The sequence below is a fragment of the Pelecanus crispus genome, chromosome 1, assembly GCF_030463565.1.
Source record: "Pelecanus crispus isolate bPelCri1 chromosome 1, bPelCri1.pri, whole genome shotgun sequence".
Classification (NCBI taxonomy): Eukaryota; Metazoa; Chordata; class Aves; order Pelecaniformes; family Pelecanidae; genus Pelecanus; species Pelecanus crispus.
The window spans coordinates 79,022,283-79,041,422 of NC_134643.1; the positions used below are offsets into that span (position 1 = coordinate 79,022,283).

At 39.1% G+C, this 19,140-nt stretch overlaps 1 protein-coding gene across 1 annotated transcript in view; it reads right to left on the minus strand.

Moving 5' to 3' along the window:
- Positions 1–294: 294 nt before the first annotated feature.
- Positions 295–19,140, minus strand: part of SULT4A1 (sulfotransferase family 4A member 1) — a 28,806-nt gene continuing 9,960 nt past the window's right edge. Inside the window, exons 2-7 of the mRNA XM_075726736.1 lie at positions 11,740–11,870; positions 10,224–10,304; positions 9,972–10,098; positions 6,580–6,674; positions 4,981–5,119; positions 295–407 (exon numbers count right to left, since the gene is read on the minus strand). Of these exons, the coding sequence (XP_075582851.1) occupies positions 295–407; positions 4,981–5,119; positions 6,580–6,674; positions 9,972–10,098; positions 10,224–10,304; positions 11,740–11,870 (686 nt within the window). The remainder of the gene's footprint in view (positions 408–4,980; positions 5,120–6,579; positions 6,675–9,971; positions 10,099–10,223; positions 10,305–11,739; positions 11,871–19,140) is intronic.

Below are 19,140 nucleotides of genomic sequence, written 5' to 3' on the forward strand. Positions count from 1 at the left end.
TACATTCGAGTTGCATATATGATACATAACTTATACGTATATAATACATTCCGTAACAGCTGAATATTCTAGTATTGTCTAGGAAATTCTTGCATGTGGACAAAGGATTAAAATACTAGAAGATAAGCAGCTGTTTAGGATCAAAGATAATTGTATCTGATATGGTTTACTTAGATTGTTTTTCTTTCTTTAAATCTTGTTACACATAATAGCTATAGTAGTTTGTCCAGCAGGTAATAAATGAATGCATAAAGCACTTCTAGCTATATTTGGATATCATATGCATGCATTTTTTTATAAATAAAAATCAAATGTGAGGTCACATTTTCCCATCTTCTGTTTATAAACTAAATCAAATTTCTCATTCATTGAAACAGTGAAGATGTCTTTCCATAGCCCAACTCGTCCTGAAACACAGAGAAGGAACGCAAGTCAGAGAGCAGACATCACGGGACACCAAACATCTACAGCCTAACTGTGCAGGGCACCAAGTATCATCTGTGAGATGCTAATCAGTCTTAGCTTTCATTGAAAGCTCAATGAGACCTAAGGCTGTTCATTGTCTTACCCAGTTCCCCTGCTACAACCCTTGCAAAGCCTTAAAAGGAGTACTGTACACTTTGTCATCTGCACCAGGTGAGTATTATACAGGAATAATTCAGATTTTTGTGAGATTTTGCTCTAGCCTTAATCAGAAATTAATACAGATTTTAGTTTGGGTATTCATTTAAAAGTGGATTTCTGGTTTCAGTGCAAACTATGGCTGTTTAATAATTCCAACACCTAACAACAATACATTTCAAAATTACTGTGCCTTCAGCATTCACTGGTTAGGTAACTATCCAAAAGGTACATGGAATGCAGAGTATTAAACTGATTATTGAATTCTGATTATTGAGATATAATATTATCATTACTAATTAATAAGTTCAACATATTAATTACCATTTCTCAATATGGAGAGAATTATTTCTCAAATGTGAGTGCCCAGATTATATCTACAGAAGAGAACAAGTGCCATGCACCCAGTTTGTGCCATTTAAATTTTAATTTTGTATACAAGGAGTAGGAAGCTTTTGGTGGATGCAATATGGACACTGAACACTTTTTCCTTGTATGGAGTATCCTTCTACTCTACTGAACCTAACTAGTAACACTGCTGAACCCACCAGTCAAAGGCTGCGGCCCCCTTAACCAGTACTTCACTGCAGTCCAAAATTTATTTAACTCAGAGTCAGCCAGGATTACTTCTTGGTGAATATGCCCAATGGAGTAACCAGACTGAGAGGCCCAATTCTCTTCTCATTTATACTGGATATAAATAAAGACAAAATCCAGGCTTGTTCAACTAGAATAAATGAAAGGAGAATTGGGACTATGCTACCAGAGAGTTTAATCATAACAGCAAGATCAAAACTACATGCAGGGAGCTTAATTATGCATTTGATGCATAAGAAGAATACCCATTTAATTTAATTACCATTGCTTTTATGCAGCAGCTCTATAATTGAGTCCAAAGACAAAACTGTCTGAAACATCTACAAATTACATATTAACATCATGGTGTAGTATGCGTGGCAAGGGCTGTTTTATGAAATCAGGATTTTCGTATAACTCGTGAAGGTATGATAGTGTTCTGGTTTGTTTTCAGGATCCAAAGATCAAAAGAACCTGAAACTGACTGAAAATGCATCATTTATTGTTTTCACTAAATTTCTCCTGTATCAAAAAAGAAAAAAAAAACCACACAAAAAACCCCCACACTTGCAATCTGATACTGATTTCAATTTTGCTCTGGCAACTGTAACTGCATAAAGTACAGCATGAAACATAAAAGCCTGTATTTCCCTTTCGATAATGATAATAAAACATTTTCTTCCTCTGCTTGGGAAAGATAAGCCTTTTATTTCTGAATCTCCCTAACAACATGTATGGACAAATGACAAGTTTTATAAAGGACATACGTAGTGGATTATTTGTAACATCTTTTTTTTTTTTTAACCACATGAATTGATAGCTTGTCAAAAAGTCACCCACCTGGTTTATGATTTGAATCATGCAACTGTGTAAATTATGATGTGATAACAGTCAAATATAAGTAACATATCTAATCATTGTTCTGCTTTCACAGCAGCTCAGGGTTATCTTCAGAGTAAAGATCAATGTGCTAAAAGAAAAAAAATGAAGAACTAAAATAAAGCAAAATAATAAAGTAAATGTAACTAATGACAAATTAAAAATATTTGAAACAAATTACAATAAGCTGTCATGTTATTGCCACCATTCTTTGTCACAGAAACGAACAGAGAAACAAAGCACTGTTAATGAAGCTGCATTCTGAAGTAACAAAATATTGTAAAAGCCAGAGACAGCGAACAAAAGAAATTCAAAAAAAGGATATTTTTAATAAAAAGCACACAGTGAACAAAGGACAAAAAATATTACATTAACTGCTGTAGCTCACTTCCTTCTCTATTACAAAATGAAGGCTTCTTTTTGAAAGGTTAGTAGACGGTATAAGTAAGAGGCTCTGACCCTTGACTGGGGATTTGCAGGCTCCACTACAGAACAACAAACACTAACACCACGTACACAATGGTGCATGCAGCAGAAGTGGGCATCACCCTGTTTATCTGGATGGAGATGCCCTGGCCAGCAGAGATAGTTGTTGACTTTTCTGCCTGTGGAAGGTCTCACCAGCAGCTCTCTTCTCTTGTATTACAACCTCACCTTTCTTTCACAACCGCCTTCCTGGCTTTCACTGGACAAGGAGGTGGGATTTGGGCTGTGCATAGCATGTAGCAGTGCTGCTGCCCCACAGATCTCCAGCCAGACCGTGGAGGTTAGGAACAAACCTAGGGTTTTGTGTTACTTCATGCAAGTCAGCAGAGGAGAACGTGGCTCTGTATCTTGCACTGACATAGAACACTTCAATAAAGGCCCTCAGGATGTCTTACCAGACTCATTATTTTGTGATCTTCTCTTCACAGCAGAGGAGCAGGTTGGTAATCTGGCAACATGCCGTAAAATCCAACTGCAAACGTGATGGTCTGTTGTTTTTCACACAAGATACAAGTTGTATTACATGCTGAATATTCAGTTTGAAGTAGTAAGGGGAGGGTAGGATGGGAGTTGAAAGCAAGATAACTAAGCAGGAAAACACACCATTCGGTGGAGACTCTACCAGAAACTATAAGGAATGTATTAGGTCTTTCAGTGAAACTACAAACTCCTTTGCCTTCACTGGAATTTTACCTCAAGCCAGCAAACTTGCGATACTTATTTCAAGAAGTCATCATTTACCATAAGTGAACTGGGGCAAAAAGAGGTGCCATATCACAGTTATGACAGAGAACTGCCCATAGGAATCTGGTTTCCAGGTCCTACTGTAGTAACTGGAGCATACAGCCCCTACATAATGTACTAAGAGCCTTTCCATACCAGGTGCGCAAAGTCACAGATAAAAGCAAGGAGGTGTGCGCAATGGCTTTCTTCCAAGTATGACATTCTGAAATGTTTCTGCCAACATACAAACAGGACAAGTTATCCTGGGTCAGTTACTCTGACGATAGTCTGAGCTGAGCAATGGAAAACTGGCACAAGGCTCTGCCAAGACAGACACAAAGGTAGTACAGAGTACCAGTGAACCTGCTTTCATGGGAAAGCAAACGTGCTCTCAAACGAACCTGACTGAGTGTTGGTAAGATTACAGTTTGACTGATTAAAGGTGAATGCAAAGATACAATAGACTTTTGCAAGGCATATGATTTTAGTGTTTTTTAATAGAACTATATAATGTCAACAAAATGCATGATAAATGAATAAACAACTGGCTAACTCAAAATTAGTAGTCAAGAAGGACTGATGATATTTGGTATTTTCATCAGAGATCTGAAAATAATTACAAAAATTACAGCTGATAAAATCTGCAGATAACAAGAAGGTTGGCTGAGAAAGGTAGCATGGAAAGGGCTCCTACACAGAAACCCAAGAACAAAGCATTCAGGTCATGCTCCCTGAGTAAGGGACAAGAAGTTGCGAATTAATTCCTCTGAAAAGACTTTGTGGTCATGATAAATGACACATGCTTCATGTACGATTGCCGTAGCAAAAAGTGCTAATGTGCCCATGGATGGACAAACAAGGGAAATGGGGAGAGAAAGTTCCAGTTAAAACTGGATTAAATCAGTGGATAAAGGGATTTTATGTCTGGATAAGGCATTTGTGAGGCTGCCATAGGAATTCTCCATCTTGATCTTATGCCTTCATTTTTAAAAAGAACTGTTAAGTGCTGTAAAGCCGCCTACAGAAAATAATTGGAAGGAGATGTACTGAGGTCACTCTTTTATGCTTATCAGAAAGAAGACTGAGAAAGAGCTTGATTTCTTGACATTATCAAAGGACAGATGTATCAGCAGTTTAAAGGGCACTTCAGGTTCCTAGAGAAAGACCTCACCAGAATAAACATCTAGAAGCTAAACACATTTTAAACAGCTGAGGTAAACAATGAAAAGAAAAATCTCATGAAAAAAACTACAGCTCCTCGTCATTTGATACCTTCAAATTAGAATTATCTGCTATTCTAGAAAATCTGATCTACTTAAACACAAGGGCTTAGGCCAGGATAAACTGTATGAAATTGTGTGGGCTTTGACATGCCAAAGGTCAGAAGGAGCAGTGCAGTCTTCTCAGCATGAATAGCTCAATCCGTTGAAGTAAGCCAAAGACTCTCTAACAGAGTGGTTTGCATGGTGTTGAATATACACTGTTGATCTTGGATGTTTCCATCCTTTTTAGTCGCTTCTACCTAACTTTATTTCAAAACAAACAAACCCCTAAATTGCATCAACAGTCAGTTTCCTCCCATTGTTTACATAGCAATATTTTGTCAACACCTTAACACATCCTGGAGGTTACTAAGTTGTCAGCTGCTTCCTGCAATTTCCACAATAAGAGTTTTACTGTGGGTTTTAAACATACCCCTGCCAACGGGGAGTGCTTCTGCATTACAGCACTGATCAATGAGTTGATGGCAGTGTTCCACCATGGATTCCAACTGTGCTTTGTCATAAGAAACTCCTAAGAACCTCACCAGTTGCTCAACCATTGTTGCTAGGTCCTGTAAGAGAGTATTTAAAAATAGTTTATTTTACAATATTATAAATTACCTTTTTTAATGAGTTTAAATATTTCAAAATAAGTTGTACCCTGATGAATGTGAAAAATACAAATGCAGAAGTTGTAGAAACACCACCGTCTTAAAATTTTGCCACCTTCCAATTTGCTGAAAATAAACATTTCAAGTAATTAGGGTAAGATGGGTCAGCAGAGAACAGAGTCATGTAAGCTCGCCTCTTCAAATATTAGAATGGGGAACTGCAAAGTGTGATGCTTCCCACTTCACACAACACCACACCCTTAACTGATCACTTTGGAATACAAGTGTATTTTGGAGGAATTAAAAGTTACTTTGATTTTGATCTTGGTAAACTAAATGACTGCAAATGTTAGAACAGCCCTTCTTTCATTGTTAGCTTCTGGGACTGCATTCATGTAGATGGAAAGGATCTAGTGAGGTGGACTCTGAGAATAAGCAGTCATTCATTTATATATCCAGAACTCCAGGGTTCCTCGGTATAAGTAAGACTTCTGGAGTTGCAAGGACAAAATAGCAATGTTTATCAGGAAGCAGAAAAATACCGTGAGGCCATCAGCTTTCGGCAGCATCCATCAGTGAGCACAGCTAGGAATATACCAGTATTCAAAACCATGGGTTTGAAATAATTTCTACTAAACTTTTTAAATTATTCTAAATGAATTACATCATCTTTTAGCATCCCACTCCGTAAGAAAGCTCAGTAAAGCCAAAATTGTAATTTACTCTGCTTTATTGAGTTCTACCCTGATTTTGCCTTTTTGTAGGTTTAGAGATAGGAGCTGGGTTTTTCCTATGTTTGCATTAATTTTCCAGTCAAATAAACATTTTTGAAGTATTTTCATTAATTCTCAAAAAAGCATTATTGCAATAGGAAATGAAAACCAATGTTCTATGTAGCATTTCCACTAAATTTCTGATTAAAAATAAAGTGGATTTATTAGCCAGCATACTATAAGGATCCAATAATTATGTTCACCTTATGCTACACCATCATCCTTAATTGTTTTCAACATTGTTTCACAGAAGACAGTAAGAACCACCAAATAATCAGAGTAAGAGCCAAATATATAGGACAAAACCCTGACAATATACTTTTTTTTCTCATTGATACAGCACACACAGCAAGACATTTCTTTTAAATGAATGCCCAGGGCTGAGTGTAGCAAGCACTGAAAAGTTAGACATCTCTGCCTTCTCTGTGAGTAGTTTGGTGCCTGTGGATGCAGGCAGATTCCTGAGTAAATTACTAGGTTTATGAAAGTGCTTAAGTCCATAGAAGCTATTGAATAGCAGTGCTTTAGAAGTGGTGTCAGACATTGGGGAGCCCAAATACGGACATAAGATGCAAATTTTGTACTTTATATTTTAAACACTACAATGCTAAACATAATTAAAATACCTTTTTGCTACATCTAACCTACCTTATGCATATCTTCATACTTGAGAAAAAGTACATTGGCATCCATGTGATGTTCCCAAAACTCTTGCACATGTTCAAACCACGAGCCATATCCTACTACAAAGACATTATGATTGGCATGAGGAAAATGAACATTTTTGTTATTAAGCCCTTTTCAAAAAGGAAATAAAAGGAGAAAAATAAATTAACCGGAGTGGTTCATAGTGCCAGGAGAACAGTGTCTGGTTTTGACCCCCTGCCATGCACAGCAAGGAATTTAATTAAAAAAGAGTTTTTCTATCAGTTTGGAATATTCAGAAGAACTCACCATAAAGATAAAATGTTCAATGGAAAACGCCACTGTATTTCATGATGGACCTCTTGGAGCTCAATATTAATAATACCTGACTACTGAACGGAAATCAAGCCGAAATAAAACTTACACAGATAGCTTTGCAGAAGGCAAATTTCCAGTGGCTCCAACCTGTGTGAATTTCTGCAATTAACATATCACACTGCAGCTTCCTTCACTTAGAAGCTAGATACAACATTCGTGGAAAGTTCCATAAAGCATCCTCAATTACAGATCAAGAATTGCTAACAACCATTGTCCTTCCTTAATTAAACAAGTATTGAGGAAACAGACCTATAAAAATGCATCATGGTCATTTCCAAAAACATAGAATATTCTGTCAGTACATCCTATTTATCATGACATCTTTTGCGCCGCCCCCCCCGCCCTTAACATCTAAGACCTATTCTCTTCTATTGTTATTTTCTGAACACTTCCACACAACTTCTGTGGATATGCCGGAACAGTTTCAGTTATACTGTTACCAGTTATCTCAATTATGCAATAAATCCAGATGCCCATGAGGTGTTCGAGTGCTCTTAGAGCTTAGAGTGATGTGATGGGGTACTTCCCATATACCACAAGCTGTGAGCAGGCCCAGTGTGCAGGGTGGCCAACAATTAAAAGCTTATGCCTCCTACCTCCTGTATGCCACCAGCAGCCTGTCTTCAGTTCCCCATATCTGCTGTGTGGGGTTTCGGACTTGACAAGAAGCTGAGGTGCTATGCTGAGAGGTCCTGTGCTCCCAACACTGCTGAGGCAGTGGTTACTGGAAGTCTTAACCTTCCCCCCCAAACCTTCCTCCTTTGTTTTTCACTTCTCTGATAAAGTCCACATTTGCACTGATTTCAGTCAATTTATGTGTGTCTAGCAGAGATTCAGACACTGGTATTTATTATCTAGAGAATGTCTTTTGCTGCCAATATTACCAGAAAGACAACCCAAAGAGAAATGCATTCTGCATATTTCTTTGTTACCAGTGATAAGTTCCCCCTAAGTACTTCAGATAATCAAGGCAGGAGTTCAGCAAATACGGTGAGCAGTTTTTCACATTCTTTCCCAATATTTTTTTGGTTAATTTTATGTTTTCAGCAAAGCAGCTATAGAAAAATATGAAACTTTTTAGTTTTGTATTTTGAAGCCACCTTTTCCCTTTGACAAAGAATTGTTTAATTTTGGCAACTGGAACATTTTCAATGGACAAAGAGGTCAGTTTCATAGGAAAATTATTTTAATCAGGTGACTAATTTTTGATTTTTGTAAAGGTATTGCAAAAATTCCATTTTTATTATTCCCATTCCATACACGCCTAAAGAAATTCACGCATGAAACTAAAACATCAGTCAAGCAAAAAGTGTTCCTAGCTGCTCTTAATGGTACAGGGCAAGAATCCATTAAGATTATGTTAGCAGAGTTTACCTGTGCTTTATGTAAGAAACTCCCTTAAGCTTTAGAGGATAATGCCACAGAATTAGCATGTTCAAGGCTAATCCCTATCCAACTGTATGCTTTCAAACAATATAGCTAACATGCAGTGAATTTGTTTCAAGATGGTCAGGTATAAGGAGAGGTAAAAAGAGTGGGATTGTGTCATTTGGGCTCAGTGCTTCTCCCTCTAGCAGTACTTTGACTTCTTCTGAAGGTTTTTTTGCTGCTGCATTGCTTCTATGACATGCAAACATTTAGCTAAAAGCTAGATTTGCCGTATTACAAAACACTCCATTTGCACAATTATGGACACAGAACATGCTGTGATGTTTTACTGACTCTGGAAGGTTGTGATAAATCAGCTAGCTGCTACATCCCATATCTTGGGATACTTACGTGAAAAGAATACAGAACCTTCCTCCTATCTTAGGAGACATTCTAAGGTGTCTTTCACATGTCTCCAGTCTAAAAGTTCCTGATCACAGCTACAGACAAACACCCCATTCTCAGGGAATGCAAAAGAAAAAGCTGAAGGTGGGCTGGAATGGAAAGAGAGCATTTACCCTCCCTGCACAAACTTGCAGGAGAAATTAGCAAAGGTTTTTAAGGCCTGTTAGAATTTAACTTCCACTGGTAGGCTTTTACTTTTTTCTTCCCTTTACTATTATACTGCTCCTTAGCATCAAATCCTCCAAATTCCAGGTTGAAGGAAAGTTTGCTGCAATGGATCTAGAGGAGATCCTCTTCTCAGAGCACAAGGCACCTTAGTGTTACATTAAGGTATCAGAGAAAATTTTGTAGAGAAATAGAAGGCAGTAAAATTTTTTTCTCTTCCTAGCTAGAAAGTGTGGCAATCCATCGGCAAAAAGCCCAGTGGCAGCCAGTTACATGAGAACATATGGCTTGTCCTCCCTGTAAGTTTACTGAGCCAGTGCAATGGAGCCACTGAAGACAGTGCAGCCTGAGTGGGAACGCGGTGGGTGTGTGTGTCACAAAACAGCTCTAGCTCAAAGCAGTTACTGGGTGAGCAGCTGATGAGTTGTTGTAAAGCAGGTATTCTCATTATAGAGGTGTATTTTTCAGACAGTAGCAGCCTGCAACTGCTTTCTTATAGGGGTTCACTTCAACATACTGATGTACTCCAGATCAGTCTCATGCGAACTAGAGATTTTTGTGTGTTAACTGGTATCTGGCAAGGGACAAACTTGAGTTTTTGGATGTAACAAAAATATTAAAGGAATTACCAGGAAAAAAATAAAACTTTGAGGAACAGAAAGACTCCTGAGAAGTAGCTAATAGCGAGGTACAAATAAAATCAGACGATGCTGGGAGTATTCACCACTTTTCACAAGCCACCTGGTACCTTGCAAACTGAATTTTAGAAGAGCAGACCAGAGTTTTCCCTGAGCTAAGTGGAACACTGATGGGGTCAAATATTGTAAGACAGTTATTTACAAGGCATGGCCATAGTTTGCATGGACAAATCTAAGTCCACACAGCACTATCTGTAGCAACCTCCTTGCTGTATATGCAAAACAAATGCACCTTTATCCAGTTCATTTCTGTACTTGCAGAAGGAATGCAGAGATGAAAATAAATGTGTAACAGCGTGTGCAGAGAGAACAGCTCCTTACACTTGTCATTCATAAACCTTCTGCAGAACTCCTGAAACGTTCCTCTGTAGCTCATGGTCCTTAGGGAGCGGTGAAACTGGTAATAAGACACCACCAGGTCTTTGGGGTTGCGAGCCATGTATATTACCTGTGACAGCGGGAAGAAAAAAAAAAATCATCTTATTGAAAGCTTTTTCCCCACCCTGTTTCCCAAAGCACTTAAACAACTGCTGCCAATATAGTTAAACAAACATGATTTCATTTCATTTTTACCTTTGAATTGCCATTATGGAGGTCCGAAGGCAAAAACCGATATGGTAGGTGGCTTTTTATGAGGCGAGGAGACGTCAGTTCCTAAAATAAAGCAGACAAACATTTCTTATTGTGCTTAGTTTTTGGCACATCTGGAGCTGTCCTGAACTGTCATACTTGAAGCCCTTTACTATAGTGAATCACATTCACAAATTCACTTCTTAAATTATTAGGGGTCTGGGTCTAGAAATTAGGTCAGGGAGTTACATCTGTTTTTTAAATATCAAAAGGCTAGATAATGTGTTGGGGTTTTTTGTTGGGTTTTTTCCCCGCTTTTGTTTTCAAAGTAGTTCCATTTGTAGGACCTCTTCAGGAAGAGAGTGTAATAATTGAAGATTCTTAGCGTCAAACTAACTTTGTTTCCCGTGATGCTTCCACTAAAATTCCTTGAAAAATATCAGAAGCTCTGAAAACCCTACCCCTAACTTTGTCACTTCAAAATTTTACTCTTGCAATTTATTTTATCCTTGGAATTAGGCCCAGACAATCCAAAGGTTTATCTGACTGTGTCAATGTCTTTCAAACAGAGTATTTTTCTATGATTTGAGACAAAATTGTCTTCTGACACAAATCATCTTCCAGTAGTTAAAAACTGCATAAATCTATATTGGATCAAGTTGCCAGCACATAGTATAGGTAACCATGTAATCTCAAACTAAACCTCTCACTATTGCCACTGCTTATCTGAATCAAGGTAGCACTGAGGTCTCATTGGACTAGGCGTCACAGATGAAAAAGAAAAGCAACCTCTAACCCCTAAATACTCTAAGCCTAAAGTAGGCTGATGCTGCAGTTGTCATTAACCAGAATGAGCTTAAATCTATCCGTGTCAGCCTTAGCTAGCTCAATTCAACAAGCACTGTAGCTGCTATAGGATGGAGCCCGGTATTTTGCCTCATCATTCCAAGATATGCCTATATCAGAAGTAGTTACAGCAATGACAAGATCCCACTTATATGCCATGCCATTGCTCTCTGAGTGATTCTTAATAGTGTGGAAGTAATTTCATGCAGAATATTCCAAACTCCCCAAACTACACCTACAGAGTCTGTAGACCCACAGATCCTGGGTCTCTAAGCATTCAGATGTGTAAATTAAGAGCAGTGGGTCTACAGATCCACAGATACCTGTATTTGTAGTTCCTCTTTTGCAAATTCAGGGAAGGGATCAAAGCAAATTTGCCTCATTTGGGCAGCTTCTGTTTTACATAAGCAAGGGAGGCCTGGAACTTTTATTCAGAAAACCCACTGCCAAGATATTTAGGACATGGAGAAACAGCTAAAGCATTAAATAGAGTATAACAAAACTTAATAAAAGCAATTTTAAAATAACCTAATAATACTCTGAATCATTCCAACAAACTGAGCAAGTCCAGTGATGAAAAGGACAAGGACACGGGATGAAATGAAGTGATAAATATGGAACCAAGGAAAAAGATACCCAAATGCTGAAAAACTTTCTTTGCAATAAATTGTACCTTGATGATGTCCAGACCAGGCTGAGGGTACTCTAGGACTGGAAGTTGTTCATCTATATTCATTAGTCCAATTTCATCTGGATCAGCTCCCTGACTCACTAGATATACCACTTCCTGTAGCAAGCCTGTGCCTGCATAAACCAAACAATGAAAGAGAACACATTGTATTACAGTTCTTATCTAAACAGAAGCATACGAAGGGAGACCTAGACATAGAAAAAATGAAAACTTTTGTCCTTAACAGTCTGCTGTGAACTAAGTCTGTAACTACTGTTTTAATGTAGCATGTCTGCTCCCTTCGTTTTATTTTAAAGACATGAAGATCTCCTTTTGCGTAAAAGACTTGAGATTTTTCTTCAGTAATAATTTAAATACATTTCTGTCTCCCAGTCATTTTACCTGTGAATTGGAAAGCATTTTAAATTTTTTTTCCCACTGTGAATATTAGCTAGGCAATTACTACTATTTCCATTCTAGAAATGAAAAAAATGAGGCAGACAAAGATCATCCAAGTTCACAAAATGCATTAGTGGCCGTACTGGGAGACTGCCAGTGTCCTCTATTCTAAATTGTAGGCAGTTCTACTGTTACGCAATGATTTGAGAGTCTATTTATACCTCCACATTATGGACTGGATAAACCACTGAATGCATCAATGCATAGTGATTTAGTCATACACTTCAGAGGCCCCAATTACGTGTATCTCCCATCTGAGGACAAAACAACCATTAGATATTATAGCCTTAATGACTGCGCTTTGGAAAATTAATAGGTATTCCAAAAAGAAGTATGAACAGGGAAACTATTTCAAATTACTTTACCTTCAGGCAGGTAGGAAAGCCTCAAAACAGGCAAACAAAGGTTCAGAGATATTTGACAGAGGCTTATGAAGAGAAAGGCACAGGCTTTTGGTGAGATGGAGGAACAGAATGAGGCGGGATCGAAGTGAGCTAGCAGGGAAGGGACCCCACAGTTTAGATGACAAGTCACACAGGCATGGGACATCCTGGATACTGCGATAAGACTGAACAAATATTTAAGAGTTGTGAGCGGTAAGGAAAAATGAGACCGGGATTTAGTCTCTCTCTTGTGTTGCCTAAAGGAACAAGTAGTTGTTCCAGAACTCTTTCCAAAGCCCAAGCCTGCCTCAACATCCCACATCCTTGGAAAGATGAGCTGCAAACTCTGAGATCATGCCTTTCGTTCCCTTTTTAACTTGAAAATAACTTGCTAGTTGCAAGTCACTTGTAACAGTCACCAGTTAATTCATCTTAACTAGTATGGACTGTACATGCTAACAGACACGCATTGTACAAATTCTGTATGTTGTTCCAACACTAAGAAAACCAGTGTATAATTATTCAGACTTTCTTTTAATCTGAGCTAGGAAGAGTTAAAAAAAGCTGATGTACTTTAGAGGCTGGTTAAAGTGAACACAGTCTGGATACAACATGAAAGAACATGTCTCCAAGAACTGCTTTGTAAGTACTTTAAGATTCCTCTGTTTCCTGACTGATTGGTGGGTAAATTAAAATGGCTTGGAAAAAACCAAACTTGTACTTTATCATCACCAACAGAGACAGATGTCACAGACTTAATACACACTTGCCCTTAAGGCTGTTCACTCTGCATTTTTAAGTCCAAGCATATATTTTATACATTAAAATTAACATACATATGGTACTTCAGTATCAGTCCTTGTGACTCTGAATGAGCACAACCCTTGTTTCTCATTAAATATTTATTCTGACAGGAGACACCCTGGTTCTCCATAATTTATTTCTGTATTTCCAATTCTGCCTGCAACAAAAAATGCTATTACAGCAACCTTGTTCCATGAAAGGAAAAGGAATAACTGCATGGGGATAAACACCACCACCAGGACTTTCTAATTTTTTGTTACTCGCTGCTCTCTAGGCAAGAAGAAGCCATCTCCACTATGCTGCTGAATACAGAAGGGCTGCAGAGTTGAGGCAGAACTATGCTGGAACTTCGGGAGAGCAGCATGTTCCCTACCAGCTCTCCACAAAGTCCACCACATAAGTAGGAGGTGAGGGCCAGGGAGCACAGCCCCCATGGCCTTACCTTGTTCTGCTCGGACCCATGGCCATGCGCTACACTTGGCTTGATTACTAGCAGATCCATGGAGCACTGCAGAGATAGGAAATGACATATTAATGTAGGAGGCATGGGGAAGAAGGGTTCTGATTCAGAAGGAAGTGTGCCTTTGGAAGCTCAGAAGTCTTCATCTAAATATGCTTCCACCAAAACCAGCGATTCATTGCAAGAGTAATGCTGGGCACATGGAGGGTACTCAAGGGAGAAAATTAAAAATCTCCATCAAGTACAGGTTCTTTAAAACAGTCCTTTAAATCTGTGAACCTCAGTGCTAATTATTAGCATGCACATACACAAATTACTGTAGTTATGTATGTAGTGCTGCACATATTCCAGCATCCTATTCCAATTCACACAGCAAACAGTATTTCTGCAATATCTCTTCTACAAAGGGGAAGAAAGCCAGCTGACAGTTTAGACATCTGGCTTCTGGCCATCCAGCAGGTTAGATTTTCTCTTCCCTATATCTGCAGTAGGACCACTGATCCTGAATTCTCCCACCCAGGATCTCTGTGCTAGTTTCCACTTTTGTCACTCACTATATTAGCCTTATTTTCTTCCACATTAGCACTCAAGTTACTCTGCTTAGGATTTTCAGGGTCTTAATGCAAATGAAAACTAGAGATCTACCTTTTTTGAGGGAACTGTGATTTTTTAACTTGTCACCCTTAATCAATTATCATTTATCCACACACACATTCCCAAGAGCCCCATATAAAAAATTATCATTGACCTGATCTCCTGTTATAAAAAAAAAAGAAAAAATCTAAACCAGCACACGCTTATTAGTTTAAAAAGAAAAAGAATAGCTAAAAGCCTTTATCTATACAATTAGATATCTAGAACCTCCTCACATCTCTATTAGTATTAAAAACAACTCAAATTAAATTACAGATATTAGAGCTGAATGTTCTTTTGGTTCAGAAATGATGGCTTAACCTAGCAACAGACAAGCAGCAGCCCAAATTCCAGACCTAGCTGCTGGGGCAAGATTTTCTAGCCCCTGGGAACACCAGCTTGCTGGAAAGCCAAACAGACTGGGATACTGTACCTATACATGTGATGAGAGGCCCAGACCTAGCAGAATTTATTAAATTTGCCACTGTGGGAGGTGAATGTGAGTTTTCTGCTGTAGCCCCTGATTCCCCATCTGCATATAAAGCATACAGAAATTGGCCATTTGAACCAACTAACTTGAACTGATGCCTGTGGAGATGTGAGAGAACCACCATTTTATGGGTAAAAGCTAGAGTAAATTGCTGAAACTGAGATTTTAAAAGGAGATTATAGGAATAACCTTTGATAATCCCAGTCTATCACAAAACTTGGCCACATCTAAATGCCACAGAAACTGTCTTAGTAAAAGGAACAATGACGATACTTTCTGGAGAAAAGAAAAAGATGAAGGAAGCTAAAGAAAAAAAAAAGGTGCAGAACTTAAGCTTTATACTCCCTAGATTTCTGGCCTGGCTGCCAACAACGATTTATTGTCACTTGCAGGTTACTCACTCTCTAAGTGACTTTAAAGGATTAGGTCACTAAGTCAAAAAGCTAGCAGGTATGCATATGAAGCCAAGGTTTTTCTTGGAGACAATCAGTGGATCTTGTGATTCTCTAGTATATTCCATCATTTTCTCCTTGTGTTGCTGAATGCATGCATATGCATGCCTCACTTGGGATGGTACAGAAAGAGTAAAAAGTCACTGACAAACAAGATTAATCTGTCAGCCTTTGCAACATTCTTAAGTACCCATCAATTCTACCCTTCCTTCTTCCAGCTGCAGCAGATCCACATTTCATCCTGGATGAAGACTGCTGGCCCTGCTACCTCCAAGGTCATATTGCCAAAACAGATGTGGAATTCATTTATGTTTATCCAATTCCAACTAAAAAGAAGCCAGTCAGCATCTGAGGAACTTCAGTGCACTGTACCTGAGAAATGCTCTTCCCTGACAAGCTCTTCTGTTATGTCAATACAACACCTCAGAAGAAAATAGAGTGTTCCAGTTTATCACACAATATCTGGAAAGAGATTGGATGGGTAACAGCACTGATAAGCTACTGCCAGAATTTACAGGTTTGTAGGACAGCCTTTTAAATTATCTGTGGACCTGCATTTCTACTCTGCATAAGAGCATGTACAAAAGCAGCCCAAGTCACAGCAGTTTGAAAGTGTGCTAGTTGGGCTGCACTGTCCTTTTCTGTGATGCCTAACAATGCAGAGAAATCAGGACTCATTAAGAATCCTGTCACCCCTCCAGCAGCCCCTATGATGAATGGGAACTCTTCATTTGTACCCTTTTTCATGGCCAATGCCTCAGCAACAATAGCAAAGCCAGTTCATGGCCACACTGCCTCTGCTTATCAGTAAGTGTAACTGCTGCAGCAGCAACCAGACAGCGTAGCAAGATAGCTGAAACTTTGAAACACCACAGCTACTCCTTTCTGTTTCTATGCCTTAGATGCCTTTTGACATCAAATTTAGTCTCTGTAGGAGGCAGAAATATTCCTTACTGCAGCTGTTCTCTGGCTCCTCTCACTGCTTTCTGGCCACTGGTACACTCCCATGCAGCCACTGAACCTCACAGATTTGTTCCAAGTGAAGTGGCAGATATAAAAACATAAAATTTCCTGTGAAATTTTGCTTCCCTACATGGTTTCTAATGTAGTTTATTTCAACTTTCTCCCTTCCGTATCAGCTAACACAGGAAACACCTGCAGCTCAAGGAGGCAAAGGTCTTTGGCATACTCCTTTTATTCACCCCTTGTTTGGAAACCACATGGAAAAATAAAATAAAGATATATTAAGGTTAGCATTAACAGTCTTCTAGCATTCCCAATTAGTTGCACTTTGATCTACCAATGCTTGATCAAGTTTCAGCTAATACAATGGACCCATTATGACTCATAATTTCTTTACAGTATCGGTAGATGTAAGCGCTCATTAAAAATGAGGGCTGCTAAAGCTGCCAGATTGGCCTAGCAAGTGCTGTAAAGCAATTCTCCACATAGTTCATCTCATTGCCTGCAAGTTTATTCCCCTTTCACCAATTTCAGTGTAAGTATGACAGATTCATCTTTACCCTACAATAGCAGAGGGAAAATTAGATTTTTCCATTAGAAGAAAAGAATTTCTAAACCATAAAAATATCTCCTCTTGAGGTCTGTGTGTTCTAGTTCTCCTACATCTTGGAATTCCAACTGGCTTAAGGATAGGGATTTTCATTATCAATTAGGGTTTTAATAATAAAAATAATGCATACACCTTGATACCATATTTTCCAGTTCTTCTGTTCCTAGATGAGACTCAGGATTCAGAATAATTCTATTATCCACAGAATTATTGCTACTATGTATAATACAGTATCCTAAAGCACTGCTTTAATAAACTGGCTACAAAACATGTGTTATTTTCAGCTAATGCATTAGTACTATTTTTAAAAAATGGCCTGAGTCCTAATTCTCCTTTATATTAGCACACTAACTACTCAATAGAGGACAGGATGAGAAGTGCAGAATCGACCACAGTGCATCTCAGATGAGGCACCAACTGTTGAGGCACCTCTACTTCCATACAGCAAGGCAGGCGATGCAGTACATTTCACACCTAACACCAACAGAAGCAGCTCTGAGAAGAGGGCCTACTGACACTTTTGAGCATGCCAGGTCCTAATGCTGGAGCAACACTAGTAAATAAAACACACCAGGGCCTGTTCTCTGGGAGGACATGTGGGACAGCTGAACCCACACCCACAGAGATCAATTCCCCAAAGCACGGCAGCTTCATCCATAGCTTCCTGGGAACAGTCCCTGGCTCCAGCTATCTCCCACACCATGCCGGGGAGCACACTGTCTGGGGGAGAGCAAAACTGTCAGGGAACTGCTAGCAAGGAAATAGCATGGATGACAGCCTGCCAGAGCCTCTGTCACAGTTCTGTTACTAGCATAGCCATGGTGAAGCAGATAACTGGATTGTCTATGTTGTCTACCTCAGACTTTAAAGAAAAATAGCTCAAGAGCCACATACTCCCCAACCACTAAATCTAACCCGTGGCTACCCCAATCTGTCCCAGCAGGCAGGGGTCCACAAGGCAAAGGCCTCTTGTTGAGGACAGCTGGGACAACAAGTGTTTCTTTCCCGTCCCTCTTAATAAGCCACAACATCCTCACATGCACTGCAGCAAGGACTGGGTAAGTAGTTTACGACATCCCTAAGAACTGAGTCAGGTTCACAGACTGCTCAAAATCTAGGGATTAAAAATAAAGACACCAGTTTGTCTTTATTTGCCTTCTGATTGATGAGTCATGATTTGTGTCTTCATGCTTGCCTCCACATCCATGATTTCATCATATCTAGGTGTCCCAGACATTGTTACAAATCCTTCACTGACAGCTGATATTGGTTGGCAGCTGGTATTTCTTGGTATCAGATATTCAAAGGGAAAAGTATTTTACTCTTCTCTTTAAGCTTTAGCTGGTCTAGTAAAATGTGTCCATGTCTATGGATGCTCATCATGTCTGCATCAAATATCATCACCAATGAAGCAGTTTGTGTGAAGTTACTCCAATTCACTTAAAACTCAAGCAGCCAAATTAGCTTAAGGAGTTTCTATTTTTGGCATCAGCTCACCTAGCAAATTTTGCCTGGGACAAACTAGCATGCATTCACACAAAATACTCTGTGGGTGGTTCTTTTAAGACTGTTGTGGTTTAACCCCATCCAGCAACTAAGCCCCACACAGCCACTTGCTTGCTCCCTCCGCTGGGATAGGGGAGAGAGTCAAAAGAGTAAAAGTGAGAACACTCGTGGGTTGAGATAAAGACAGTTTAATAGGTAAAGCAAAAGCCACGCACACAAGCAAAGCAAAACAAGGAATTCATTCACTACTTCCCATGGGCAGGCAGGTGTTCAGCCATCTCCAGGAAAGCAGGGCTCCATCACGCATAATGGTTACAGGAGAACTGTCAGGCAAAACCTGCCTACACATTAATGTGCATTTGCGTATATTAGGTGGTTAAATTGCAAGAAGGGAGCACACCAATAGCATAATGTGAAAGCATTGCAGATAAGTTATACATGCCCCCCCCCCCCCAAGGCACATTTTTGTTTCAGAATTTCAAGAAACATTGTTTTACCCTCTGTGCATGAAATTATACAGCCTGTTTAGTTGTCTAAGGTCAGGGAGTAAAGCATTTTGTCTCAAACAGAATCCCCCTCAAATTACAGGTGCCCTAAGCAAAACCATTCTTTGCAAGGTACCTATGCCCCCACTCATACTTAGC